The 23,962-nt window shown below is 28.9% G+C and overlaps 3 protein-coding genes and 1 non-coding gene across 5 annotated transcripts; 2 read left to right on the plus strand and 2 right to left on the minus strand.

The window, feature by feature from the left end:
- The first annotated feature begins 1,420 nt into the window (after positions 1 to 1,420).
- Positions 1,421 to 6,255, plus strand: LOC108483414 (acyl-coenzyme A oxidase 3, peroxisomal-like). The gene is made up of 13 exons (XM_017786796.2): positions 1,421 to 2,025; positions 2,200 to 2,317; positions 2,416 to 2,523; positions 2,659 to 2,831; positions 2,912 to 3,011; positions 3,130 to 3,204; positions 3,313 to 3,443; positions 3,751 to 3,886; positions 3,969 to 4,088; positions 4,688 to 4,834; positions 4,920 to 5,024; positions 5,107 to 5,208; positions 5,830 to 6,255. Exons 1-13 carry the CDS (start codon positions 1,568 to 1,570, stop codon positions 6,067 to 6,069), a joined length of 2,013 nt encoding a protein of 670 aa, XP_017642285.1. The 5' UTR covers positions 1,421 to 1,567; the 3' UTR covers positions 6,070 to 6,255.
- A 136-nt stretch (positions 6,256 to 6,391) lies between these two features.
- On the minus strand, positions 6,392 to 8,613 carry LOC108483415 (uncharacterized). 2 transcript variants are annotated; one of them, XM_017786797.2, is made up of 3 exons: positions 8,282 to 8,613; positions 7,639 to 8,081; positions 6,392 to 6,913 (listed from the first exon to the last, which is right to left on the minus strand). In XM_017786797.2, the coding sequence occupies exons 1-3, from the start codon at positions 8,444 to 8,446 to the stop codon at positions 6,475 to 6,477; spliced, it is 1,047 nt and encodes a 348-aa protein (XP_017642286.1). In that variant the 5' UTR covers positions 8,447 to 8,613; the 3' UTR covers positions 6,392 to 6,474. The 2 variants fall into 2 exon arrangements, 1 of the variants encoding a protein (XP_017642286.1); XR_008287133.1 differs by having other exon boundaries at positions 6,859 to 6,900; positions 7,014 to 8,081.
- Positions 8,614 to 12,962: 4,349 nt separating this feature from the next.
- LOC108482506 (signaling peptide TAXIMIN 2) lies at positions 12,963 to 13,700 on the minus strand. Its single transcript, XM_017785640.2, has 2 exons — positions 13,520 to 13,700; positions 12,963 to 13,360 (listed from the first exon to the last, which is right to left on the minus strand). Exons 1-2 carry the CDS (start codon positions 13,615 to 13,617, stop codon positions 13,237 to 13,239), a joined length of 222 nt encoding a protein of 73 aa, XP_017641129.1. The 5' UTR covers positions 13,618 to 13,700; the 3' UTR covers positions 12,963 to 13,236.
- Positions 13,701 to 16,793: 3,093 nt separating this feature from the next.
- On the plus strand, positions 16,794 to 16,867 carry TRNAN-GUU (transfer RNA asparagine (anticodon GUU)). The gene has a single exon. It is a non-coding gene; the product is annotated as a tRNA-Asn (tRNA).
- The last annotated feature ends 7,095 nt before the right edge of the window (positions 16,868 to 23,962 follow it).

A 23,962-nucleotide genomic window follows, 5' to 3' on the forward strand; every position in this document is an offset into this window, starting at 1 on the left:
TTTGATTAACTCAAAATTTGATTTTTTTCTGATTTTTTCGAATTGAGTTTTGCTCTCTCCTATGCTCATGGGTCAGGTTGGGTCGAGTTCAAGTTGAGTTTAAGTATGATATTAACATACTTTATACTTATCCAAGCTCGACTTGTTTCGATCTGAAATATGACCTTAAAATTTTGTCTCAATCCACTCATATTTGCAAAAGACTAACTAAATCTCATTTTAGGCCTGCTCATATTATTTTTTAGAACTTTTTTAAAAACAGGCTGAACCGACCTCGAGCCTTGAATGTTTAAATTTAAGTCCGATCTATATTTTAAATAAATCTAATTTCTTTTTTTATCTAAATTTATTTTTCGATCTTAATATATTTACTTAAATTTTTCCATATTTCAGGCCAATCTTTAAAGGAACTCCACCAATAAATTCTATACCAAATCAATATATTTCCAAGGTGATCCCCAACTTCATTGAATTAATCTTGTATATTAATATTATTTAATTAGATTTTTAAGAATTCTGTATCCACATGTTTTTCTCGTGTCGTGTTTTAATAGGCAAGATATTGAAACAGTCAAAGAGATGACGTTTTCCTATTTGGGCCGACAAGAAATTTATGTAGTCATTGGATCTTAATTAATGGTAATTGGTACAATTACAACTATAGTCCCTTTCATGTACCCCACAACGAAACTTACGTAACCGATGGAATGATAATGATTATTATTATTTAGTCCTCCAACTTTACAAAAAAATAATTTTAGTCTTTTATTTAACTTTTTCTATCTTTTTTAATTTTGAATTTGGGTTTTTTTTTATTAAATTACTCTAAAATGAATGAAAAATTAAGTAGACATATGTGAATGCTACATTAAATGCGACCTCAGTTAAGAGTGTTCAAATTTTAATTAAAATCAAATTAATTGACCGAATTGATCTAATTCGATTAATCGGTCGATTAACCAATTTAATTTGGTCAGAGGTGGGTTAATATTTTTTTGGAAGTTCAATTATCGGATAATTAATAGAATTAATCAAGCTTAATAATTAATAATACAAATTATATGTAGTTTTAATTTAGTTAAACAAAAAATATAAATTTCGATTAATTCAGTTAACCAATTGAATTAATCGAAATATTTCAATTTGATTAATTTTTTGAAAAATTTTAGTTCAATTAATGGTTAAAAATTAAAATTTTAATTAATTCAATTAATAATAATTGATTCAGTTAAGTGTTGAAATACTCCAAACCTCAATTGTTAATACTTGTTAAGATTTTTATTTAAAATCCCACCATCTTTTTGTTTTATAGCCAGCAAATAATTATTTCCTTTTATTTTAAAATATTACAATAATAAATTAAAATAGGGTTAACAATTTGTTCTAAATTTTAAATTTAAAAAGTAGATGGAGTAAATTATAAAAAAAAAAAAAAAAACAAAATTCTAAATGTAAAAAATGTACAAGGATTTGTATCATATTCAACTCAAGTTCATGTCATCTTCTTCAATTTTCTCTGCAAATACTAAAAACAGAATCTAGTAAAAATCAAAACCCAAATTCCAAAATGGAACAAGCTTTCAAAAGAACCCAAATTCTCACCAATCATCTGCTCCAATCGTCCCCATCATCCCAAACCCTTTCTTCAAACGCTTGTTTAAGCTACTCACCGCCTGAACTTTCCGAGAACTATGCGTTTGACATTAAGGATATGAGGAAGTTGATTGACCGGCACAACCTGGAGGAACGGGATTGGTTGTTCGGGTTGATGAAACAAAGCAAGTTGTTCAACCCGAAGGTTAGGGGAGGGAAGGTGTTCGTTTCGCCGGACTATAACCAGTCGATGGAGCAGCAACGGGAGATGACATTGAAACGAATTGAGTATTTGCTTGAAAAGGGGGCGTTTAAAGGATGGTTAACGGAGAAAGGGGAAGATATTGAGATGAGGAAATTTGCTGGCTTTGAGGTTTGCAGTATCTATGATCATTCCCTCTTCACTAAGCTCGGGGTTCACTTCTTCTTGTGGTGCGTTTGTTTTCTCAAATTAGTTTATGTGTATAATAAATAGATTCGGATTTTAAAGTAGTTTATGTGTATTTCGATTCGGATATTAGAATATACAGATATCTAATCCGTTTTTATCCTACATGCAAACAAAATTATGTAGAGTTAATGGCTTCGTTTGATTGCCATATGCAGGGGAGGTGCCATCCAATTTTTTGGTACAAAACATCATCATGACAAATGGCTGAGGGACACCGAGAATTACTGGATCAAGGGTTGCTTTGCAATGACAGAGTTGGGGCATGGAAGTAATGTATGTGCTTTGCTAACGGGAATCAATTTTTTTTCTGTGATTTTCTATGCAGTTGTATACATTCTCCTCCTGATTTATTCCGGCATTCCTATTTTTAGGTTCGTGGTATTGAAACAGTAACGACTTATGATTCGAATACAGGGGAGTTTGTCATTAATACGCCTTGCGAATCGGCTCAGAAGTATTGGATTGGTGGGGCAGCCAATGTATGCTTCTCCAATCAATACTGTTTCTCCCTTGATTGTCTTTTCGATCCGTTCAACTGGTTTTTATGAACTGGTTTTCCCTATATTCTGAAATGCTATTCTTCTGCTTCTTTGTTGTTGCTTTGCCTTTTTTAGCATGCGACGCATACGGTTGTGTTTTCACAGCTACATATCAATGGAACAAATCAAGGGGTTCATGCGTTTATAGTCCAAATCAGGGATGCTGATGGTAACATAAGTCCAAACATTCGTATTGTTGATTGTGGTCACAAAATTGGTTTAAATGGTGTTGATAATGGTCAAATCTGGTAATTTGAAACCTAGACTTTTTCACCATGACTTCAATATTTTAAGTTCTAGTCCAAAAGGTTTACGTTCGTGATTTCAGGTTTGACAATGTTCGAGTTCCCAGAGAGAACCTGTTGAATTCAGTTGCTGATGTTTCACCTGATGGGAAATATCTAAGTTCAATAGAAAACCCGGATCAGGTATTCCTATTTGAGATGATTGGTATCTGTTTCTAAAGTTGTGTGCTGACAAAATAGGGTTCTCGTTTTGTTGGTAATAATATTTTGATGGCTTTTATCATCTGTTGCTTTAATTCAGAGATTTGCTGCATTCATGGCCCCTTTGACAGTAGGTCGTATTAATATTGCTATTTCTTCGGTTTATCAATCAAAGGTATGCAAACCAGCAATGCATATTTTTGTATTTTTGGGATGTGGGGTGGCATGCCACTAATACCAAATGGAAACTTCATTGATATTATGTCATTGCTCTCCCTTTTAGGTTGCTTTAGCAACTTCCATTAGGTATGCACTAACAAGGCGGGCATTTTCTCTCAAACAAAATGAACCTGAGGTCTTATTGCTAGATTACCCAAGTCATCAACGCCGACTCTTCCCTCTTGTTGCAAAGACGTAAGTATATCTTATGGTGCTATAGGTGCTGATTTTGTTTGTGTTTGAATAACTTCTTTTCGGCATTCTTGGATTGAAAATCCTTGTATTTGGAATGTCAACTAACTCAATTATAAGATGTTAGCTTTTATTTAGTTGCTAATTTATTCTAAGTTGTAGCTAGTGACATGTTCACATGGCTATAAAGTTGGTCAAGAGACGTATTGGAATTGCTTGGATTACACTGGAACGAGTAATAATTTTGTTAGAGCAACTGATTTTGATAAATGCTCATTTATTCATTTGCTTTTAATTTTATATGCTGCAGCTATGCTATGAGTTTCGCAGCAAACTACTTGAAAATGCTGTATGTGAAGAGGACACCTCAGTCAAACAAAACCATACATATAGTTTCAAGTTCATTCAAAGCTACTTTTACTTGGAATAACATGCAAATACTTCAGGTGACCAACAAACAATCCTTAATTAAGTTGAATATTTTAACTGTACGTGTCATTACTGAGATTCAATTGTTGCATGGCTCAGGAATGTCGTGAAGCTTGCGGAGGACAAGGATTAAAGACCGAGAATCGTGTTGGTCAGCTGAAAGGTGAATATGATGTACAATCCACTTTTGAGGGCGACAATCTTATTCTGATGCAGCAGGTAAACAAAAATCTAGATGATTGGCCTAGAAGTTAGGTAATGTCTAAGGTGAGATCTTTTTATGGTGTCCCCTTTTCAAAATCAACGGCATTGGTTAGAAGACAGAAATGTGGAGACGGTAGCCATTTGATTAAGCTATGCCAGAAACTAGGAAATGTGCTGGTGACTTGGAACCTGTTAAATCAGTTACCGAATATGTTGCTTTTCTCTAGAAATCAGTTTTTCTCCTTTAGTGTTAAAACTTGTTGTATTGGTTAAAAGGTAAACTCACTTTTTTTTTATACAAATCCGACGTGGCTTGATCAATGGTAGATTAGTTTTTCTTTTTCTCCTTTTTTATTTCAATCATTGATTTAAAAAGATCCCACGGGATCTCACTATGATGGGATCTTTAAATAGATGCCACCTAGAAGTTATGTAGATCAATCTTAACCATCTTCCTCAATTTTGTGTTTAACATCCCAAGGAACAGTCGACTCTAATTTCATCATCTTTCCACTAGGATCAAGTCTACTGATTTATTACTTACGTTGGTGGTATATATAGAAGTATAAGAATAGTAATACACACTATATTTATTGCAACTATGCTTAAAACAGGTCAGCAAGGCTCTTTTTGCTGAATACATGGCAGCTCAGAAAAGAAACAAGGTTTTCAAGGGTCTGGGCTTAGAACACATGAATAAACCCTGCCCTGTCATTCCATTACAGCTTACTAGCACTACCCTCCGGTGCAGTCAGTTCCAGGTAATATAAGAGTATCATTGGTTCTTTGGTTCTTAATATACCGTATTAAAATTCCTCAGTGACTCTGACCATTGTGCTATGTTAGATGGATGCCTTGTGCTTAAGGGAAAGGGATCTTTTGAATCGTTTTGTTGCGGATGTCTCAAAATGTAAAGCCAAGGGAGAAAGTAGCGAGCAGGCCTTCATGATGGTGAGGAAGCACTTGTTTTTATTTAAATTGCTATCATTTTCTCAACCTTTTAATCTAATTGTCACGTCACTTTGCACTCCAGTGTTATGAGCTGGCACAAGATTTAGGAAAGGCTTTCTCAGATCGAGCAATATTTCAAACTTTTGTCGATGCAGAAACAACTCTACCTGCTGGTTCATTGAAGGTGAGTGCTATTTAATGGTGTTGCTCATACAAGCATCTGACAGTAGCATAGACCTGATTGTTATCTTTATGATTGAAAAGGTTGTTGGACCTAATTTGAATGAAAAACTCTTATCTTCCAATTCCGACTTGAATTGACTTGAAAAGTTAATTGATGCAAGACCTTTTTGCGGGACTTCAATGCCATACTTGAACTTGAACCTTTCGGAAGTCATTTTTCCATTAGACCAATAGCTCATTGTTGTTTAACCTTAAACTCGAAACAACTCAAACTTGACTCTATAAAGTTCTCTAAGGAAGCCTCTAACTGCCTATCTTGAACTTAAACCCTTCAGAAGTCATTTTGCCATCAAACCAGCGGCTCATTGTCATTTAACCCTAAACCCAAAACAACTCAAACCTAATATGTACAGTTTTCTAAAGCTGTCCCTAACTGTATAGTTTCAGGACATATGGAAGGATGAATATAATCAAAAAATTGCTAATATATAGGATTTTTGCAGATGGAGTTGATTTAAATCCAGGAAACTTTATATGTCCCTCAATTGAAACCTTAAAAGCATGCTTCTGGTTCTGGTTTTAGAATTTATGTTAAGAGTCTTTTCATTTTCTTCTTGTGCAGGATGTCTTAGGTACATTGAGATCATTATATGCCTTGATATGTATCGAAGATGTTTCGTTTCTACAATATGGGTACCTATCAGTGGACAATGGTGCCAATGTGAGGAGAGAAATAACAAAACTCTGCACTGAACTTCGACCTCATGCTCTTGCTTTAGTCAGTTCCTTCGGCATCCCTGACGCCTTTCTCGGCCCCATAGCTTTTAATTGGATTGAAGCAAACGCTTGGTCTTCAGTTTAAGCACTGGTATGGATTTTATACAATCAATTTGAGTTACTGTTTAAATTTGAAGCATTAACGATGATGTATAATTCCGTGAATCAGAGGATGACTTTAAATAATGTACCATCATCTGGTTCTTTAGTTTCTGTGGTACACTGTCAATAATTCAAATATATATATATATATTTTTTTTTTGCGGATAAATGGATTCGGATATTTGAATATTTAATTGTTATTTAGTTTTATAATTTTTTGGCCATTATTATAATTTTATTTCTCTTTGTATGGATTAACAAAGAAATTTCATATTTTCTTACTATCAAGCATACATGTGGGAAGCTTTCTGCATAAAAAACCAGTAATTTTTTTCAAGCAGTGAATCAAAAGAACGAAAACAACATTACCCAATATCAGTCTCAACTCTCAAGGTCCCAAGAGTTTTTTGATTCCAGATTTCTGTTCTGGGGTCAACCGTGTCGGGAACTTGAGGTCGAATTTTATTCTCAAGTTTCCTCTCTTTGAAGGGTCTTTTTGGATCGGCATGCCTTCCCTCGGAACCACTTCTTCATAGCATGGATGTATTACGTTGTGTATCGGAATGGTTAAATTCCTGCCGTCCAGGGTAGTAAGATGAACTGTACAACCGTACAATGCGTCGACGAGGGAGATCTTTTGTGCGACGATCAAGTCGTTGCCTTCCCGAGTAAACACATTGTGTGGTTTTTCTTCGATGATAAAGATAAGATCAGCAGGTATAACATTTGGTCGTTGGTTCCCTTTCTCCGCGAATGTGATTTTCGTGCCTTTCTTCCATCCAGGCCTCACATTGATGGTTAAAATCTCTTCCACCTGCATGATATTGCTGCAATCATAGATAAAATAACAAGTTTACTATTGAATATGGTAACAAATCATGCATTCACACGGAAACAAATTCGGGTCACTGAAACTAATTCCAGTACCTACGGACTACAGAATTGATAGTCCGAATCCCTCGAAGAGACTTGGCTGCACAAACTTAAACAAACTACGAAAACGATCTCCCTAACTATCAAAGGAACCTCAATAAGAACCGATGTGCACAACCGTCATCCTACATTCCGACATATCTATGTAACCTACACATGTTCTCCACAAACTCGATGTCGAGGAAGGACAGACAGATAAACTAAGGAGAATATAAGTAAAAGCACAATGAGGCCTTTATATTAGGAGTCGAATTACATTTTGCCTCTAATAAAAAAATGGACAGATTTGTCTTAGTTCTTTGGATCAAAGAGCAAAATGCTTAATTATGCTGTCAACCACATCAGTTTTTAACTGTAAAAATAGACGAAATTTTAATAAAAAGGATCAGTTTGTGCAAAATGTAATCTAACACCTAATACAAGGACCTTCATGGTAATTTTACCAGAGAACATATGACCTAATCTAACAATGAAAGAATGGACTAATAAACAATAGAGGACTTTGTTGAGGGATCTATGACATTTCATCAACTTCTCCCGAAAAAGTCGGGAATCCCTTAATTGGAAAATAAACAAAAATCGGGGATCAAATTGAGAAAACAAAAAGATTTTTATTTACCCACTGATATGAACAATCTCTCTAGAGATTTTCATCTTCTTAGTAGTCCCTTTATATAGCTCTTCAAGACTACAAGGCAACCAATTCTCCATTGGAGCAGCTTTTCTTAGTGCACCTTGGTTCGTTGATCCAAAAATATCATCACCAAAAACTGAACCAGAGAACCGTACGCCTCCCCTGCCGCCACCGCCGCCGCCAAATATGTCATTGCCGAAAAGTGAACTAGAGAATCTTGTACCTCTCAGACCACCACCAAAAGCACCAAAGAACTCACTAAATATTTCATCAGCAACATTCTGTTGATTGAACTGGAACGTAGTCGGGATTCCATATCCGGTGGAAAAAAAGGAAGCTCCGCCTGATGCCGGCGGTGGCGCCACACCTTTTAAACCCTCTTCACCGTACCGGTCATACACTGCTCTTTTCTGAGGATCACTTAGAACCTTCAAACAAACAAAAACACACACACAAAATTAACAAAAAATAACAAACACCCAGATCAGTAAATTAGTACCAAAGATGATTAATCCAATACCAAGATCTAATAAAGCAAAAACTAGGTACCCCATATTATAAAATGAATCAAAGCTAACAAATCTGAACATATGCTTGAATTTAGTACCAAAGATGATTAATCCAATACCTCGTAGGCTTCAACGATTTGCTTGAATTTAGCTTCAGCATCTTCATTATTTAATGGGTTCTTATCAGGATGCCATTTCATAGCCAATCTTTTATATGCTTTTTTCAAATCTTCATCGTTTACATTGCTACTTACTTTCAGTATCTTGTAATAATCCAAACCCATTTTCAATCTTTTTCTATTTTCCAACTCTTTTGATCCTTTTTGGTTTCAATCGAAAGGTTAAATTCTTAAAAAATATTTGTATTAGAAATTCAAATTTGTAAAGTAATAATATATTTTAAAAGCAATTCAATCAAGAGTATGATGTTTTGAGATTGGTGGCGGGGACTGCGTATTGTTGAAGGTTCCTGGAATATATATCATCACCTTCCCAGTTCTATGTTCAAAGTACTAGCTGATTGGAATATTTACAGTAGAAGTCCCCAAGATGTGGGTTGAAGTCTAAATTGGTCCTGAACTTCAAAATATTCTAACTTAATCCTTGAATTAAAAATATAGTTACAATTAGGTTTACTGTCAATCTAGTGGTCAGCTCTAAGTGTAATCAAGTCAAACCGAACTCAAAGCTTGACTCATAATTTTAGGTCTAATATTTGGCTTGAGCTAAATTAAACTCAATTTCTAAGCTCGGGTTAGGCCTAAGACATACTTGGACTACTTAAAGCTTGATTAAGCTCTTTTAAGTTGATTGAAATAATCGTTTAATTTTTAGATTTAATTAAAATATTTTAAAATTTTTTATCCATAATTCAAAGAAAGTTAGTGCAATTAATCCTTGCAATTTTCTATATAAAAAACAACTTATTAATTTTATTAAACCAAACACCAAATGTGACTAAATGATTAATAAGTTTAAGTTTTGGTCACTCAACTTCAAAAAATTACAAAATGGTCATTAGATTATTCGAAAGTTTTTATTTAAGTTACTTGGCTATTAAGTTTTTTAAAGTTTGACTAGTGAGCTCCAAGCAACGATTCGTGTCGAAGATCGAAGAAAAAAATTGTTTAGATTTTGGTTCACAAATTTGTAATGTTCAAAACTGTTTCATAAAAAAATGAACCGTAAAAGAGAAGAAGAAGAAGAGCTTTCGACTGGTACATATAGTGCAAGTAAAGAAAGTATACAATAGTGATTTTAACAGCCCAGCGACTTAAGTGAAAACTTTCGAATAATTTAGAGACCTTTTTTTAACTTTTTAAAATTGAATGACCAAACTATAAATTTATTAATAATTTAGTGACATTAGCTGTAATTTATCCTTCTATTAAATTGTTGCGGCATTTTGAAGGAAACATAATTTTTTACCCACCATATAAATTTTTTAAATTTTAAAATGTTTATTTATTTTTAATACTAAAAGTTATAATTTTATAAGAAATTGTAAAAGACAATATATATATATATTCCAAAATGTAATTTATTTTAATACTAAAGTTGTTCCTTGTAGTCCATTAGAGGAAAATTTTAAAATTAAATTATAAATATAAAAATAAAATAGAATATGAATATGAATAAATTAAAATATAAAAATAAAATATATGGTTAATTAAAAATTAAATAATGTATTATCTTAATTCATTGACCAAAATAATATATGGTTAATTACAAAATTTGCACCCAAATTATACTTTTTTATTTAAGTGTTTAAAGTTTTGGTTTAAAATGGTACATAAACTATTAATTTCATCTTATTTTATCCTTAAAATATATAACATTCTGTAAGAATGAACTACGTATCAAGTGCGAATCTTAGGGCAATAGGCTTTAGCTTTAGCTATTCTAAAATGATAAAATTTATTTTGAAGTCTTTTAAAAATTAAAAAATATATACAAGTTGATACAATGGTAAAATTACACCTTGCACCCTCTTAAATTTATATAATTGCCTCCCTAAAATGATTTTTGTCCCCCGGCATGTATCACATTCTTAATAGATGATATTGTATTTTTTTTAAAAAATGAAATGAATTTGATAATGTAAATACCACTTTTTTAAAAAAAATTCAAGTTCCTATATAACAACAGCGGGATAGTCTAAAGACTAGTTTTGCATTAAAACTAATTATATATTGACGCATAAATTTAATATTATGTAAACATTGAAACTCAAACTCGAGCTTTCAAAATTTAAATCCTCAACCTTTGCTAATAATATTGAAGCTTCATTCGCTATATTTTCACATTAATTATCAAAATTAATTAATGATTGCTTTTTAGTACAATCAATGAATACTTATTTATTAAGAAAAGAAGATGGCATGGTGTTAAAAATTGGGCCATATTTAACCATGATGATAGTGGTTTTTTTTTTTTACACCCAAGTTTTTTATTTGGGTTATTTCTAAAAAAAACCCTAAAATCACATATATTTTTAAAGAAAATAGAGTAGATAAAATAAAACCACAAAAATATAGAAAATATAGATAAAATTATAATAATGTAAATTGAAATTAAAAATAAAATATAACTACCAAAAATATTTAACGAACTGTGACTAGCAACCAATCTGAAGGTCAATGCCGTCATTGACAAAGCAAATATTTAGTTTGAAAAAGTTGATAAACTAAAGATATTTTTATGAAAAAACAAAGTAAAATTGTAAAAGGTTTTTAATAAAAAAAATGCTTAATTTGAGTTATTTTTTAAAAGTATTATAAAAAATTGAATAAACTATATAGTTGGTCACTCAATTTTTAGGTTATTTTTATTTTGGTCATTTAAAGTGAAATTATTGCAATTCTGTCATAGGGTGTTTTCATTTTAATCACCCGACTGTTGAATCTCCAACAGCAGTTAATCGTACACGCCACATTACGTTCACATTTTCATTTTGGTCAACTAACTTCAAGATCATTTTTATTTTGGTCACCCAAAAAAAATCCATTTTTTAAAGTGTTGTTTGGGGTAAATTTTTTTGTCAAATTGTACTTGTTTATCACAATGTCAAAAATTCTAATTTTTTCAATATTAAAATTTAAATTTCAAAACATAAAAATAATTTAAATAATTTGTTGAATTTTTTATCCATTGATAATGTTAATCGACTTAATTGCTATAATATTGAAATTAATTAAATTAATTTCCTTCTAAATTTCAAAATTTTATTTTATGTTTCTATATTATTCATAATGAAATCATATTTAATAACTGTTTGCAAAACTTAACTTTCTTTTGATTATATAATCTAGAACTTTTCATACTAAGCTAAAAGCAAAGAAAAATCATTACAATTGATTAAATAAGTTGCTCATTCTTCGCTTCGAGATTATAAGTTTTGTTTAGGATGAAAGATAATTAATTGTAACTATTTTTCTTTACTTTAGCTTAATATAAAAGACTTAAGAATCGAAGAAATTTGGTTTTCATATACACTTGCAATTGACTTTGATGTTTTGTAATTTAAATTTTAATATTAAAAATAAATTAGAACTTTGGATAAACGGATAAACGAATACAATTTGATAATTTTAAAGCATTATTTTAATTTTTATCGCTTTTTACTTTAATCCTTAATGTCTTTTTACTCCGATCAATATTTTAAAAATATAATTTTTAGGTGACCAAAATAAAAGCAATCTAATATCCAACCCGATTTCACTAATAATTTAATTTTAAAATTTTTAATTAATATTATATTTAAACATGTTCAAATCCAACCCGATCCATAAATACATACTTTGGAGTTGGAGGGCATCATTCGGAGATTTTTCGAAGTTCAAAAAATTTATGAAATCAAAACATGTGCCCTATCTTTATCTTTATCTGTTTCTGTATTAATGGCGCACTAACTTCCCTTTGTTTTTCAAAAATCATGATTAAATTTCTTATTCCTCCATCCTCGTCATTCTGTTTCAATGATCTTTTAAGGGTTTAATTCTCATTTTAATCCCTTTTACATTTAATTTGATATAATTTAATCATTTATTTTAATGACGTAATATTACTAACAAACTATTTTTAATTAAAGTAATGACGTGTATTTTTAAAAATAGCGAATTTTTATACGAGTATTACTTTTCAAATTTAAATCCAAATTAAATATTATTATCGATCAAATATTCGAATCCATAATAAAAACGATTCCTAATTTGTTGATCGTTTTCTCAATATTCAAATTCAAAATATTATAAATCTAAATCCGACAAAATTATTTATATATATATATATATTAACAATGAAAATAAGTATTTTGTAACTAATGGATTCAAATATTCAAACTCGAATCCACATATGTTATCCTAATAAGTAATATGGTTTCAAATAAAGTTGTTTGAACAGAATCGAATTGGTCAATCGATTCGAGAACCAATTGGTATACTGATTTAAGAAAATACATTAAACCAGTTGATCCGAAAATCGATATTGACCTATTGAACAGGCAAAAAACTGATTAAGTCAAGTAGTTGAACCTAATTTTTAATATCTTTTAATTATTTTTTTAATCAAATAAGATGAATCGATTGGACTGATGAATCGGTAGCTTGACCGGTTGAAAACATTTACTAATAAAGGATATTTAGTATATATATCCACGTCCACTCCAAATTAATCGTAAAAAAAAAATTTAAAATACGAATCCATATATAATTCAAATAAAGAATATAAATCTAACATTCGTGAATATCCGAATTCGCAATCCAAACTTAATTAAATCAATAAAACTATAATTTAAACCTCTTTTAGCACATAAAAGAACAAAAATAATAATAAATTATCCATAAAAAGAAGTTCAAAAGCATCTTAGAATGTACAAAAGAGAAAGCACCCAAAATCAAGAATCAAATGCTTAAACTCTGTAAACCATCCAACATCAATGCCACATTCATAAATCAATCATCTAAACAATCAAAATAATAAACTAAAAAATCAAATTAAAATCAGCACAACTTTCTCTAAGATCAAAGAAAAAAATTTTAAAAAAAAATTGAAGAACATGATCTTTGAACTAAAATCAACATGGGATTTGATCAATGAACCATCTAAGAACTTTAATAGGAAGCTTGATGAGACTCACTGCGAAATTGGCAAGTCCAGCACAACAAATACAGCATGGGCAAAGACAACTCAATATAGTCCTGCAAAAAAAAAAAAAATTAAAACAACATTGAAATAATCGAATCCCACAATTTCAATCAAAAACAAAACAAAACCCTTTTTTTTTTTACTGGAATTTAACTCTTTGATCTATATGATTTCATTTACGAAGAAAAAAACAGATATGAAAGAAGACTTACCCGAGAACCCAAATGACGGCGCCGACGACGGATAAAACCAGTGCGATGAGAGCGAATGGGAGTCCTAATAAGAACCCCAATGGCCTGCAATCCCCCATTTTTGTTTGTAAACAAAAAATTTAAAGCTCTTTTGTTTGGTTTTTTTTTTCTTGTTCTGCGTTTAAAATTTGAAGTTGAAGACGATTTTAGTCAAATTTTATAATATAAATGGCAATGGCGGACGCGGAAAGAAACTGCCTGTCGAAATGACGGGTTTACCCCTAATGAAATATGAAATTTCCTTGTTGTTTCGTATTGTGGATTGTTATTTTTATTGGGTTAAATTCACTGGACGTCCTCGAATTATTACATAGATTTTAAATTTGTCTCAAACTTTCGAAATATTATAAGTTCTTAGAGTATTAATGTTGTATCAATTAACGTAGTTTTTATCTTGAATGTTAAATGTCTATTTAAATCTAATGTAGAGCATATTTGAATCGTGTGGATGAAATTATAAATACATATGTTTTACAGCATAGATAACTTGAAATTCGATGTGTTAATAAGAAAAAAGGGTAAACTATACCAAGGTTACTAATCTATTAGTAGGTTTCCGTTTGAGCAGTTAATTTTGAAAAGTTACCAAAAAGTCACTAAATTATTCGAAAGTTTTAATTCAAGTCATTGAATTATTCAAACGTTTTCAATTAAGTCACTAGCTTTTAAGTTGCTTTTTTTAATTCTTGCCAGAGAGCGCGAAGTGAAGATTCAATAATCAATATGGTAGATTAGTAGCGATGAGTAGAAGAACATAAAATTGATCCAAGTCGATCCAATAGTCAATGTTGAAGATTGAAGAAAAAAATTGTTTGGATTTTAGTTCAAAAATTTGTGATGATCAAAATTGTTTCATGAAAAATAACTAAATTGTAGATGAGAAAGGAAATGAGAGCTTTCGATTAGTGTAGATGGTGTGAATAGAGAAGGTTATCCAACATCAATTTTAGTAGCCCAGTGACTTAAATGAAAAACTTTCGAATAGTTCAAATATTGTTTTTGTAACTTTTTGAAGTTGAGTGCACATAACGTAAATTTAATAATAGTTTAATAACATTGGATGTGGTTTACCTCAAGAAAAATGAAAACCCTCATAAATTTTATCGATACTATCTCTTTTAACATGCCAAATGCAAACTATCACTTAATTGTGATAGGTACTATGTATGTGTTTAGATTTTTTTGTATTTTAAACATGCTACGTATCAAATTTGAAATGACATTTAACATCCAATTTGACAGGTAAGCTAGTGGAAGAATCTAATTGATATAATATTGACATTTTGAAAATTAAATTAAAATATTTTAAAGTTTAAGGACTAATTTAAAATCTAAAAATTAACTTAGCGATGTTTGCTGATATTAACCCTTTTTATTTGCCCATGTCAAATGGTCTATGGGAATGAGAATAATTAATGGGCGCTATTAGCTGTTTTGGAACCTTTCCTTGTGTTGGGATTATATTGACTTAAAATGTCAAAGGATTTGGTACGTGTTTTTTGAAAATATTTTTGAGATTTCATGGGTTATTGGAAATTACATTTAATGCCCCTAAATTATTAGTAAATTTAAAATTGTGTCAATTATCTTTTAAAAGTTACAAGCAGAAACTAAACTATTCGAAAGTTTTTATTTAAATCAATGGATTGATAAATTTTTTTAACCAACAAATGTTGGATGCAATAGTCAGACATATCGCATTCCCAAATGAATTATTCAAGTTCAAACATCGAAGATGCCATTCTTGGGAAAGGTAGTCATCAATCTCAAAAACATTAATTTTTGTGGACCGTTAAATAGTTATGGAAAATATATTAATTCAAAAAATACGTCTAACAATTAAACCCAAGATTAATGGAGGTTAATTTATCTAACGGGATAAACCATGTACCAATAAAAGGTACCAAATTGATTAAAAGGTTTCAAATCTACGTACCAATTAGGTGAAATAAAACTTATGAACTAAGTACAACTAACTCATTTTAAATTGTTTGCCACTAAAATCTCATGATTTCATAAAGGTTAACACATGTGATAAGTCTCTATACTATTCGTAAATTTAGAATTTAGTTTTTATATTTTTGTTTCTAGGAATTTATTCCTTCTATTTTTCAGATTTTAAAATTTAGGTCAAACTGTTAACTGGTAAAATAATTTTGTTAAACTCAAGTTCATTACAATATCGTTTTTTAAGTTACATGACGACCAAGTGTGGATTTTTTTTTTAATTTTAAAATATCACATCAACAAATTTAACAAAAAAAAAGTAAGAATGTTAATAATTGGACCCAAAATTTAAAAAGTAAATAGAGTAAATTCTTAAAAATAAAAATACAAGGACTACATTTAAAATTTATAAGGAATATAAGGACCTACACCATATTTTAACCTTTTCATAAATATCCAATCAATTCAAATGTCAAGGACCATTAACTAAACGTGTGGAGCTTCAACTTGTTTTTTTTTTTCCTTTTTTTTCACATTGGTACAGTTGTGGAAATCTCCATTTTGGCGACCTTTGAGGCTTTGACGTTTTCATCCCTATTTTTGGGCAAATCGAACATAATTAATAGGTGACCTGCCTTGAGCTTTCCCTTGAGTTAAAAAAAAAGAATCTTTTTATCTGGTTGGTGAAGTTTGGATTTAGATAAAATAATGAAAACTAATATTTAAATTTAATTATAAAATTAAATATTGATTTTTTTCATTTTATCGTCATGTTAAATTTGTCAATTTCGAGATTGAAAATGAAAGTTTTGTTTAAACCGGATTTTAACTTAATTCGATCCATGAATAAATTTACTGTTTACTTACTTGTTAAGGGGAAAAAATATTTTAATCGACAAATTTGTTAAGAGAATTTAATCTTTTGGTACTAGATTATGAATTTGATCCAGAGTGGATCGAAGACCTAGTTCAATGAAATGACTACCTTAAAGTTTGTGGTGGTTAGATATATTGACTTTTAAATATAAATACATAATAATATTACGGGATATAAATATGATGTAAGAAAAAAAAAACTATTACAAATATGACATGAATATACAATAATTATACAGAAGCTTATCAAATTAACAAGTGTTGGATTTGGTGATAAAGCATACAAATACACAAATTCGAATCTTGGGGGCAGTATTATTAAGAGAGGCGATTATGAACCTTGAACATGAAATTGTAAAATTTACAGAAATTTACTTAAATAAATAAGGTAATGGGAAACACTTTAAGCAAGGCTGGAATAGCTCAGTTGGTTAGAGCGTGTGGCTGTTAACCACAAGGTCGGAGGTTCGAGCCCTCCTTCTAGCGTTTTTGCCCTTTTTTTGTGTAAAACCTGATTGATTAAAAGCCCAAATTTAACTCACAATGTTTTAAGCCCAAATTGTTAGAATTCTTATAGAATTTATTTAAAGCCCAAAATAAACGGACAATGTTTTAAGCCCAACTAACATGAAAATAAAAGGTAAAAATACCTCTCCAGTCCCTCCCAATTTTGAAATTTAGTAAATTAGTCTCTCTCAAAAAATTGGAGCAATTAAGGACAATTTATCATGATGTTAATAATGTCTTTCATCAATTGTGCATACTTGTTATTGATATAGTAACAAATTTAACCTCAACATTTACATATGAACAAAAACATTGCATAAATATTACGGGTTTTAACATTTTTATCCAAGTTGAACTTAAGTAAAAATTTATGCCCATTTTTCAGGCTGGGCCCAACCTACCAAAAGGGCCCAAATTTTTTGTTGGAATCGGCCCTACCCATGAGCACATCTAATTATGCCTCATTAAATTGGATTGATGTCACTCATTAATCGGATTCTAATTTTGATAGTATTTATAATATTTTGATAAATCTATGAAAATAGTTACATAACATGAGGATTATATGATTCGAATCCAAAATATCGTAATTTCATTACCTCAATTTTACAAATTCAACCAAAATTAAATTTAATTATCAAGACCTCCTTTTCTAATTAGTAAAACTTGTGGAAAAAAATGAAATATTTAAATAACTTTCATTTTAAATACAACTATTTGAAAAAGAGAATATTTTTTTGGATTTATTTTATTTTATTTTTATAATTAAGATAATTACTAATTAGATTCTTGAAAATATTTAAATTTATTAATTTTTTTCAAAATTAGATAAAAATGATCGTAATAGATATAACTTATTTTAGTTTAAATTATGGTTATAGTCTCTTTACTATGTTTAAATTTAGATTTAGTATTTATACTTAACATAATTTAATTCTCTACTTTTTATAACATTATTAGTTAATCCAAAATAATTGACACCCTTCGTTGTTACAGTTAAAATGTTGAGGTGAATCTTTTCTTATAAAATCTTATCCCAACTTATCTTCTCGAAATAGTTATTTTTTTTATAAATGTATGAAACATATTTTTGTTAAAAAATATGTCAACATTTTAACTATTTGGACTAATTAATATTATCGTAAAAGTATGAACACATCATGTCAAATTAAAATATAAAGATTAAATCTCAAACATAAGCATAGCCAATGGATCAAAACTAGAATTTGACCAATATCTTATTGTGACTACAAATAAAGAAAGAGAAAACATACATGTGTCATATAAAGGACCCTTAGGGCATTGCTTATATATAGTATAATTTAAATTCATTAAAATATTAAAATTTATAATAAAAAACAAAGATTAGTGTGTTGGGTATAGATTATTTTAGGTTAAATTATGGTTATTATGATTTTATTATTTTTAAATTTAAGATTTAATATTAATCTGATATATTCTGATCTTCTTATTTTTATAATATTATTTGTGTGTTCAAATAGTTGAGACTTTTCACTGTTCTAGTTAAAATGTCGAGGTGAAATGTTTTCTTTAAAATGTTTATTTCGACTTATCATGCCAATATATATATATATATATATTAGCATATTAAGTATTAAAAAAAGTTATGTTAGCATTTTAACAAAATAGCTAAGGATGTAACTATTTGGACTAATTTATGTGCTTTAACCTAAAATTAGTTATATTCTAACAATATTTTAATTTGTTATGTTTGATTTTTTAATTCAACTCGAACAATTTTAATTGATTTGATTTAACTTAAATTTCTTTTGACTTAACTCGATTAAAAAAATTCAAATCGAGTTAGGATCTCGTCAACTCGATTAATTCTAAATTTTTTACTTAATTCAATCGAGCACTCACTCTTATTTATCTGAACTAATATACTAACCGATTTTCAATCTAACCGTTATATTCAATCAACCTTTCCCCCTACTAAGTGTATTGAGGGTGGAAAAGGGGACCTCTTTTCGAGGAAAGGAAAAGACACATTGAAAGAGAAAGTGAGAGTGGTGTACTCACAATATAATCACCAACAAGAACAATTATTGTTATATTGAGGACCCATTGAAGAACATGTCCATGTCCACACCAGGACACGCTAGTATTAAGACACCTGTGTCATTTTTCACGGTACTAGTTAATGTTAAAAATGGCGGTTCCCTTCATCCACTTCCTCTCTCTTAATGTGTCAATGGTGGTTCCACTTCATCCACTTCCTCTCTCTTGAGAAATAAAATTATGTAATAAATATGTATAAAAATTAATTAAAAAATAAATTATACTTTAATTTAAATGGTACAATAAATATATTAAAAATTATGTAGTGTTTTATATATAAATCCCTTATGGGTCATATATATTTTCTATTTTGTATATAAAATTATAAAATGATGAAAACACAGTAAAATTAATATAATTTACTTTGTAATTCAATAATATTCGGTTGATTCATGATATTATATAATATTAAGGTTTAATATAACTTTTAGTCCATGAATTTAGCAGTTAAGTACATTTTGATCTAAGAACTCAGATTTTATGACGATTTGATAATGTGGCACAATCTTAGAATATTACATCTTTAAACTTTTACATTTGATAAGTTTAGAGACTAAAATTGACTTAGTTGCCATGTTCGGTTATCAAAGTATATAAAAAAATATTCGTACTAACATGGATCTAATTACTAAATTTGGGGACTAAAAGTTATATTAACCTTAAGAGGGTATTTGGTTTGTTGAATGTAACAATATTACAGGTCATAATGTTACATTCTAGAATGAAATTACGGTGTTTGAATTTCAACATTCCAACCATCTTGTAACCTCACATTACAGCTATTCTGTAATATAATGTATAATCCCATTACGGCTCATTTCTTAGGTAATCTTAGATCATAGGAATAATATTAAAATTTGGACCATTTTATCTTGTTTTTATAATTCTAATCAATTTAGGTTATTTTTATTAAATAATGTTTAAGACTAATTAAAAACAAAATATTTTTTCATAAGAGTGAACCAAGATATGTCATACATTACAATTATAATCATTATAATATTTTATTTAAGAATTTAATAATATATTAATTATTGTTAAAACTATAATTATGGTTGGTGTTACAATCACTTTTAATGAATTATTATAATTATGATTTATAAATTTATTTCAACACAATATATTTATTTACTATTATATAAATTGCGATAAAAAAAGTAATAATTGCAATAGTTTATCGTAATTTTAAAAATGTGAGACTAAAAAATATTGAAGGAACTAAACTCGTTCAAGAAAACAAATTCTATAACAAGGACAATTGAGTAAAATGTACTTTTAGGCAATATTATATTCCGCCAATCAAACACTGGCATCTTACAATCCAACTAAATCAATCAAATAAGATACACTCATATTTCACCTGTAATATTACATTCCCATAATTCTATTACGGAATATAATCTAAGATTCGACAAACGAAACGCTCCTTAAAATTAAAGAAATTTTATACGCTTTAATAACTTTTTGTATGATTAATATTTTCACAAATCATCCTTTATTAATTAATTGCATTTATCATGCACGTAATAGTTATGAATAATTTTTGAAAACTTTTTTATATAAAAAATAATTAAATATTTTCAATTTATTTAAAATTTTATATGTGGGATGTAGGTGTATGAAATATAAAATATGAGAGTTTGGTTGGTAAAATGTTAATTATATAAAATAATTATAAAAATTGTTTAAATTTATACTAACATATATAAGTCCTTATTCTTATATTTATTGAAAAATCAGCCTTAATAAATGGTCCTCACCATGCCCTTGAAGTTTGAAATAGTTTTGGCTATTCAATTGAAGAAAAGTTTTGGCTATCAACTAGTCTTGTCAATGTCAATAAAATTCTTTATATATTTATATTGATTGAAACAGTTAGTTGATGTAAATTTATATGAATTTGGAGGAAAAATATGAAAATTTATATGATTTTTTTGGTTAAAATATGTTTTAAGTTTATGTGATTTTTATAAATTTAAAATTTACTCTATATATTTTTATTTTTAAAATTTAGTCCCTTTACTTTCTAGATTTTAGAATTCAGGTCCAACTGTTATCTTTGTTAAAACTATTTTCTTAAATTTAAGTTCATTACAGCATCATTTTTTGTTATATTGCTACTAAGTGAATCTTTTTTTATTTCAAAATGTCAAACCAATAAATTTACAAAAAAGAAAAAGAAGACATTGCTAACAATTGGACCTAAATTTTGAAATTTGAAAAAATAGAATGACTAAATTCTTGAAAGTAAATGTACAATAATTAATTTTTGAATTTTTGATGAGTATAGGAACCTATGTCATATTTTAGCTTTTTTCTTTCTTTTTTTTTCTCTTTAAGAAAACTTTTAAGTTCTTTTATGACGAATATGAAATTTGTAGTCGTTGACGAAAGGATTTCATTGGAAATAGTTTGCAAAGTGTTGTTTGTCGAAAGTCAACTAGCCTCTTGATGGATCAATATTATCTTCGATAAGGGTTCTGTCTTTTAACTCTATTGAAGGCTTGAGTGCCTAAAGAGGTAGTGAGTTCATAGATTGAAAGCACCTAATTGGGTACCTGAACAAGCAAATTGTAAGCGTTGTACACGGTTGGAATTGAATCCCTATCCTATAGAATATAGTTAGCTCAGGTAGTAACATTCACACCTATAAGTGACCTATTGCTATAGAAAGCATTCTCACTCTGTGAACTTGTCATCTCTTCAGATAGCTGCGCTTTGGTAGAGTTGAAAGACAACTTCTAACATGGACAATATGGGCCCAATGAGTTATCTTCAACTCTCGATGGACGATACTTCTCAAACTTCTCCTATTAGTTGCCTGCCAATGATAAATCGGGGGAATGTGAGGATGATATTAATTCATCATGCCCCTCATGTCTCAAGCGACACACGTGTTACAATGACGAGACAAAATATCTAATGAAATCAACGTCCCCTCAACAGTAGACAACAAATCAAAGAAGCAAAAGGTTAAAACTTTGTGTTAGGAATGCATGTCGAGCCTTGACGAAGTTGGCAAAGACTGAGGCCTTGGACTTTAAAGGCACATTATATAAATCATGTGGACATTATCCAAATTTATTTTGACTTAAAATCTCATCATGTGTGGCTATTGTGTAGAGTTATTGTAGTCGAGGTTAGTTACGTTTCAAATATTGCTTTGTAATATTTAATTATGCTTGTAATGATCTAGATTTAATATTTTTATCATTGTGAATCATATAATTGTAATTCCATATCAAAATTAGAGATAAATTCTATAAAAAAAACTATTTTAGAGTATGATTTAATGAAAATAATTTTTTGTAAAATATTAATTTAATAGTCAATAAAATTTTATTTAAGGATATATTTTATAAATTTGGCATAATTATTATACAATAATTTAAATTGAAGCTAAGCTAAATTTAAAATATCTTTTATCTCGATGTAGAATTGACTCATGCGATAATGACATCATAATGTGTAATTTATAAATATTGGGTTATGAAAATATATTTATTTTAAAATCAGAAAATATTTTTGATGGAAAAATAAAAATTAATTTAATTTCTTATGGCTAACATTTAAAGAAAACGAAAGCACAACGACTGCAAGCCGAAACGACAATTTGCAACACTGCAAAACGACAGCGACAAAAATGCTAGAAAAGGAAAGTACACGTTTCAACCGATTTGCAGAATATCTTTTAAATTGTGGTCATTGATTTTCACAGCATTTCATAATTGGAGGGTTTTTTTTAATAATAATAATATTATTATTAAAATTATTATTTAATAATATTATATAAATGTTTTTAGAGATTGTGTGAGCCGAATTCCTTCATTTGTTGAATAAACAAATACAATGAGAAAATAAGAGGTTGATGTTTTTCCAACCCTTGAATAGTTGTAGTCGAAATTCATCTTATATAATTTTTTTTTCAATATTAGTAAATTTCTTCTTATCCGCTCGTGATTTTTCTTGAAATTTTTTCACATAAAATCTATGTATTCTTATTTTATTATTATTTTATCATTATTCTACCGTCATTATCTATGTTTATTATAACAAATTTAATTATTAATTGTAATTTAAAACAAGGAAAAAATGATAGATCAAAGGTTTATCCAAATTAAGAAAAACTAGCGATCACGTTTTTGCTAACGTCAAATCTCAATAATTCGAGTGTTTGATCATATTCATAAATTAGATTTTTTATTATAAATTATTAAATTTGATACATTTTGTTGTTTTAAATCATGTAATCACGTCATTCTCATTAAAATTATCATTTAGAAAATGATAAATAACTTTGTTTGGATGAAGTGAATTATAATAAAAATAAAATGTAATATAAAAATATAGAAATTAATATTAGGTTGTGGTGAAAAAATAAAACATATATTTATTTAAAAAATTAAAAATAAATACGAATTGGTTGAATTCATGGTTTTAAGTTCAAATTTCATCGTGTTTTCTTATTTTCTTAGATTTATTTAATGTAAAAATATAAAAATACTCTCATAATTATATTTATTAGTTTGTAAAAGAACATACACTTTAACCATTTTTCGATTGAGTTGGTGACCAATTGTCTGGTTGACTCGTGACACCAACTCGCTTAAAAGCTTAAATATAACTAGATTTTGTCGCACCCATGATATGGGTTAAATAAAATATTTTATAAATTTTTATTCAATAATGAATACGAGTGAAGTGATAATGAACCTATATTGTAACACTATTGAATATGTTTTATTTAAAGATGATATTAAAATATGAAAAAATAAAAGTATCACCGTAATAATATTAATTATAATTTAAAAGGAGGGTATTTTATAATTTCATAGTGAGTTGATAATTAGGTCAAGGGTGACATTAACTTAGTAAAGTGTTTAAATATAAGTATTAGATGTAGATAGATAGATAATATACAATTTATCCAAAAATAAAATGGCAATTTACATTTGAGGCCACTTAATTTAGCACCAATTTTCATATGGGTAA

The sequence above is a fragment of the Gossypium arboreum genome, chromosome 1 (assembly GCF_025698485.1).
Source record: "Gossypium arboreum isolate Shixiya-1 chromosome 1, ASM2569848v2, whole genome shotgun sequence".
Classification (NCBI taxonomy): domain Eukaryota; kingdom Viridiplantae; phylum Streptophyta; class Magnoliopsida; order Malvales; family Malvaceae; genus Gossypium; species Gossypium arboreum.

Coding starts and splice junctions, on each gene's coding strand:
- LOC108483414 (XM_017786796.2), top strand. CDS start 1,568: ATGGAACAAGCTTTCAAAAGAACCCAAATTCTCACCAATCATCTGCTC. Junction 2,318..2,415: donor AGTTGGGGCATGGAAGTAAT/GTATGTGCTTTG, acceptor TCCTATTTTTAG/GTTCGTGGTATTGAAACAGT. Junction 5,209..5,829: donor TACCTGCTGGTTCATTGAAG/GTGAGTGCTATT, acceptor CTTCTTGTGCAG/GATGTCTTAGGTACATTGAG.
- LOC108483415 (XM_017786797.2), bottom strand. CDS start 8,446: ATGGGTTTGGATTATTACAAGATACTGAAAGTAAGTAGCAATGTAAAC. Junction 8,082..8,281: donor AAATCGTTGAAGCCTACGAG/GTATTGGATTAA, acceptor GTTTGTTTGAAG/GTTCTAAGTGATCCTCAGAA. Junction 6,914..7,638: donor GAGATTGTTCATATCAGTGG/GTAAATAAAAAT, acceptor CTATGATTGCAG/CAATATCATGCAGGTGGAAG.
- LOC108482506 (XM_017785640.2), bottom strand. CDS start 13,617: ATGGGGGATTGCAGGCCATTGGGGTTCTTATTAGGACTCCCATTCGCT. Junction 13,361..13,519: donor GCCGTCATTTGGGTTCTCGG/GTAAGTCTTCTT, acceptor TTTTTTTTGCAG/GACTATATTGAGTTGTCTTT.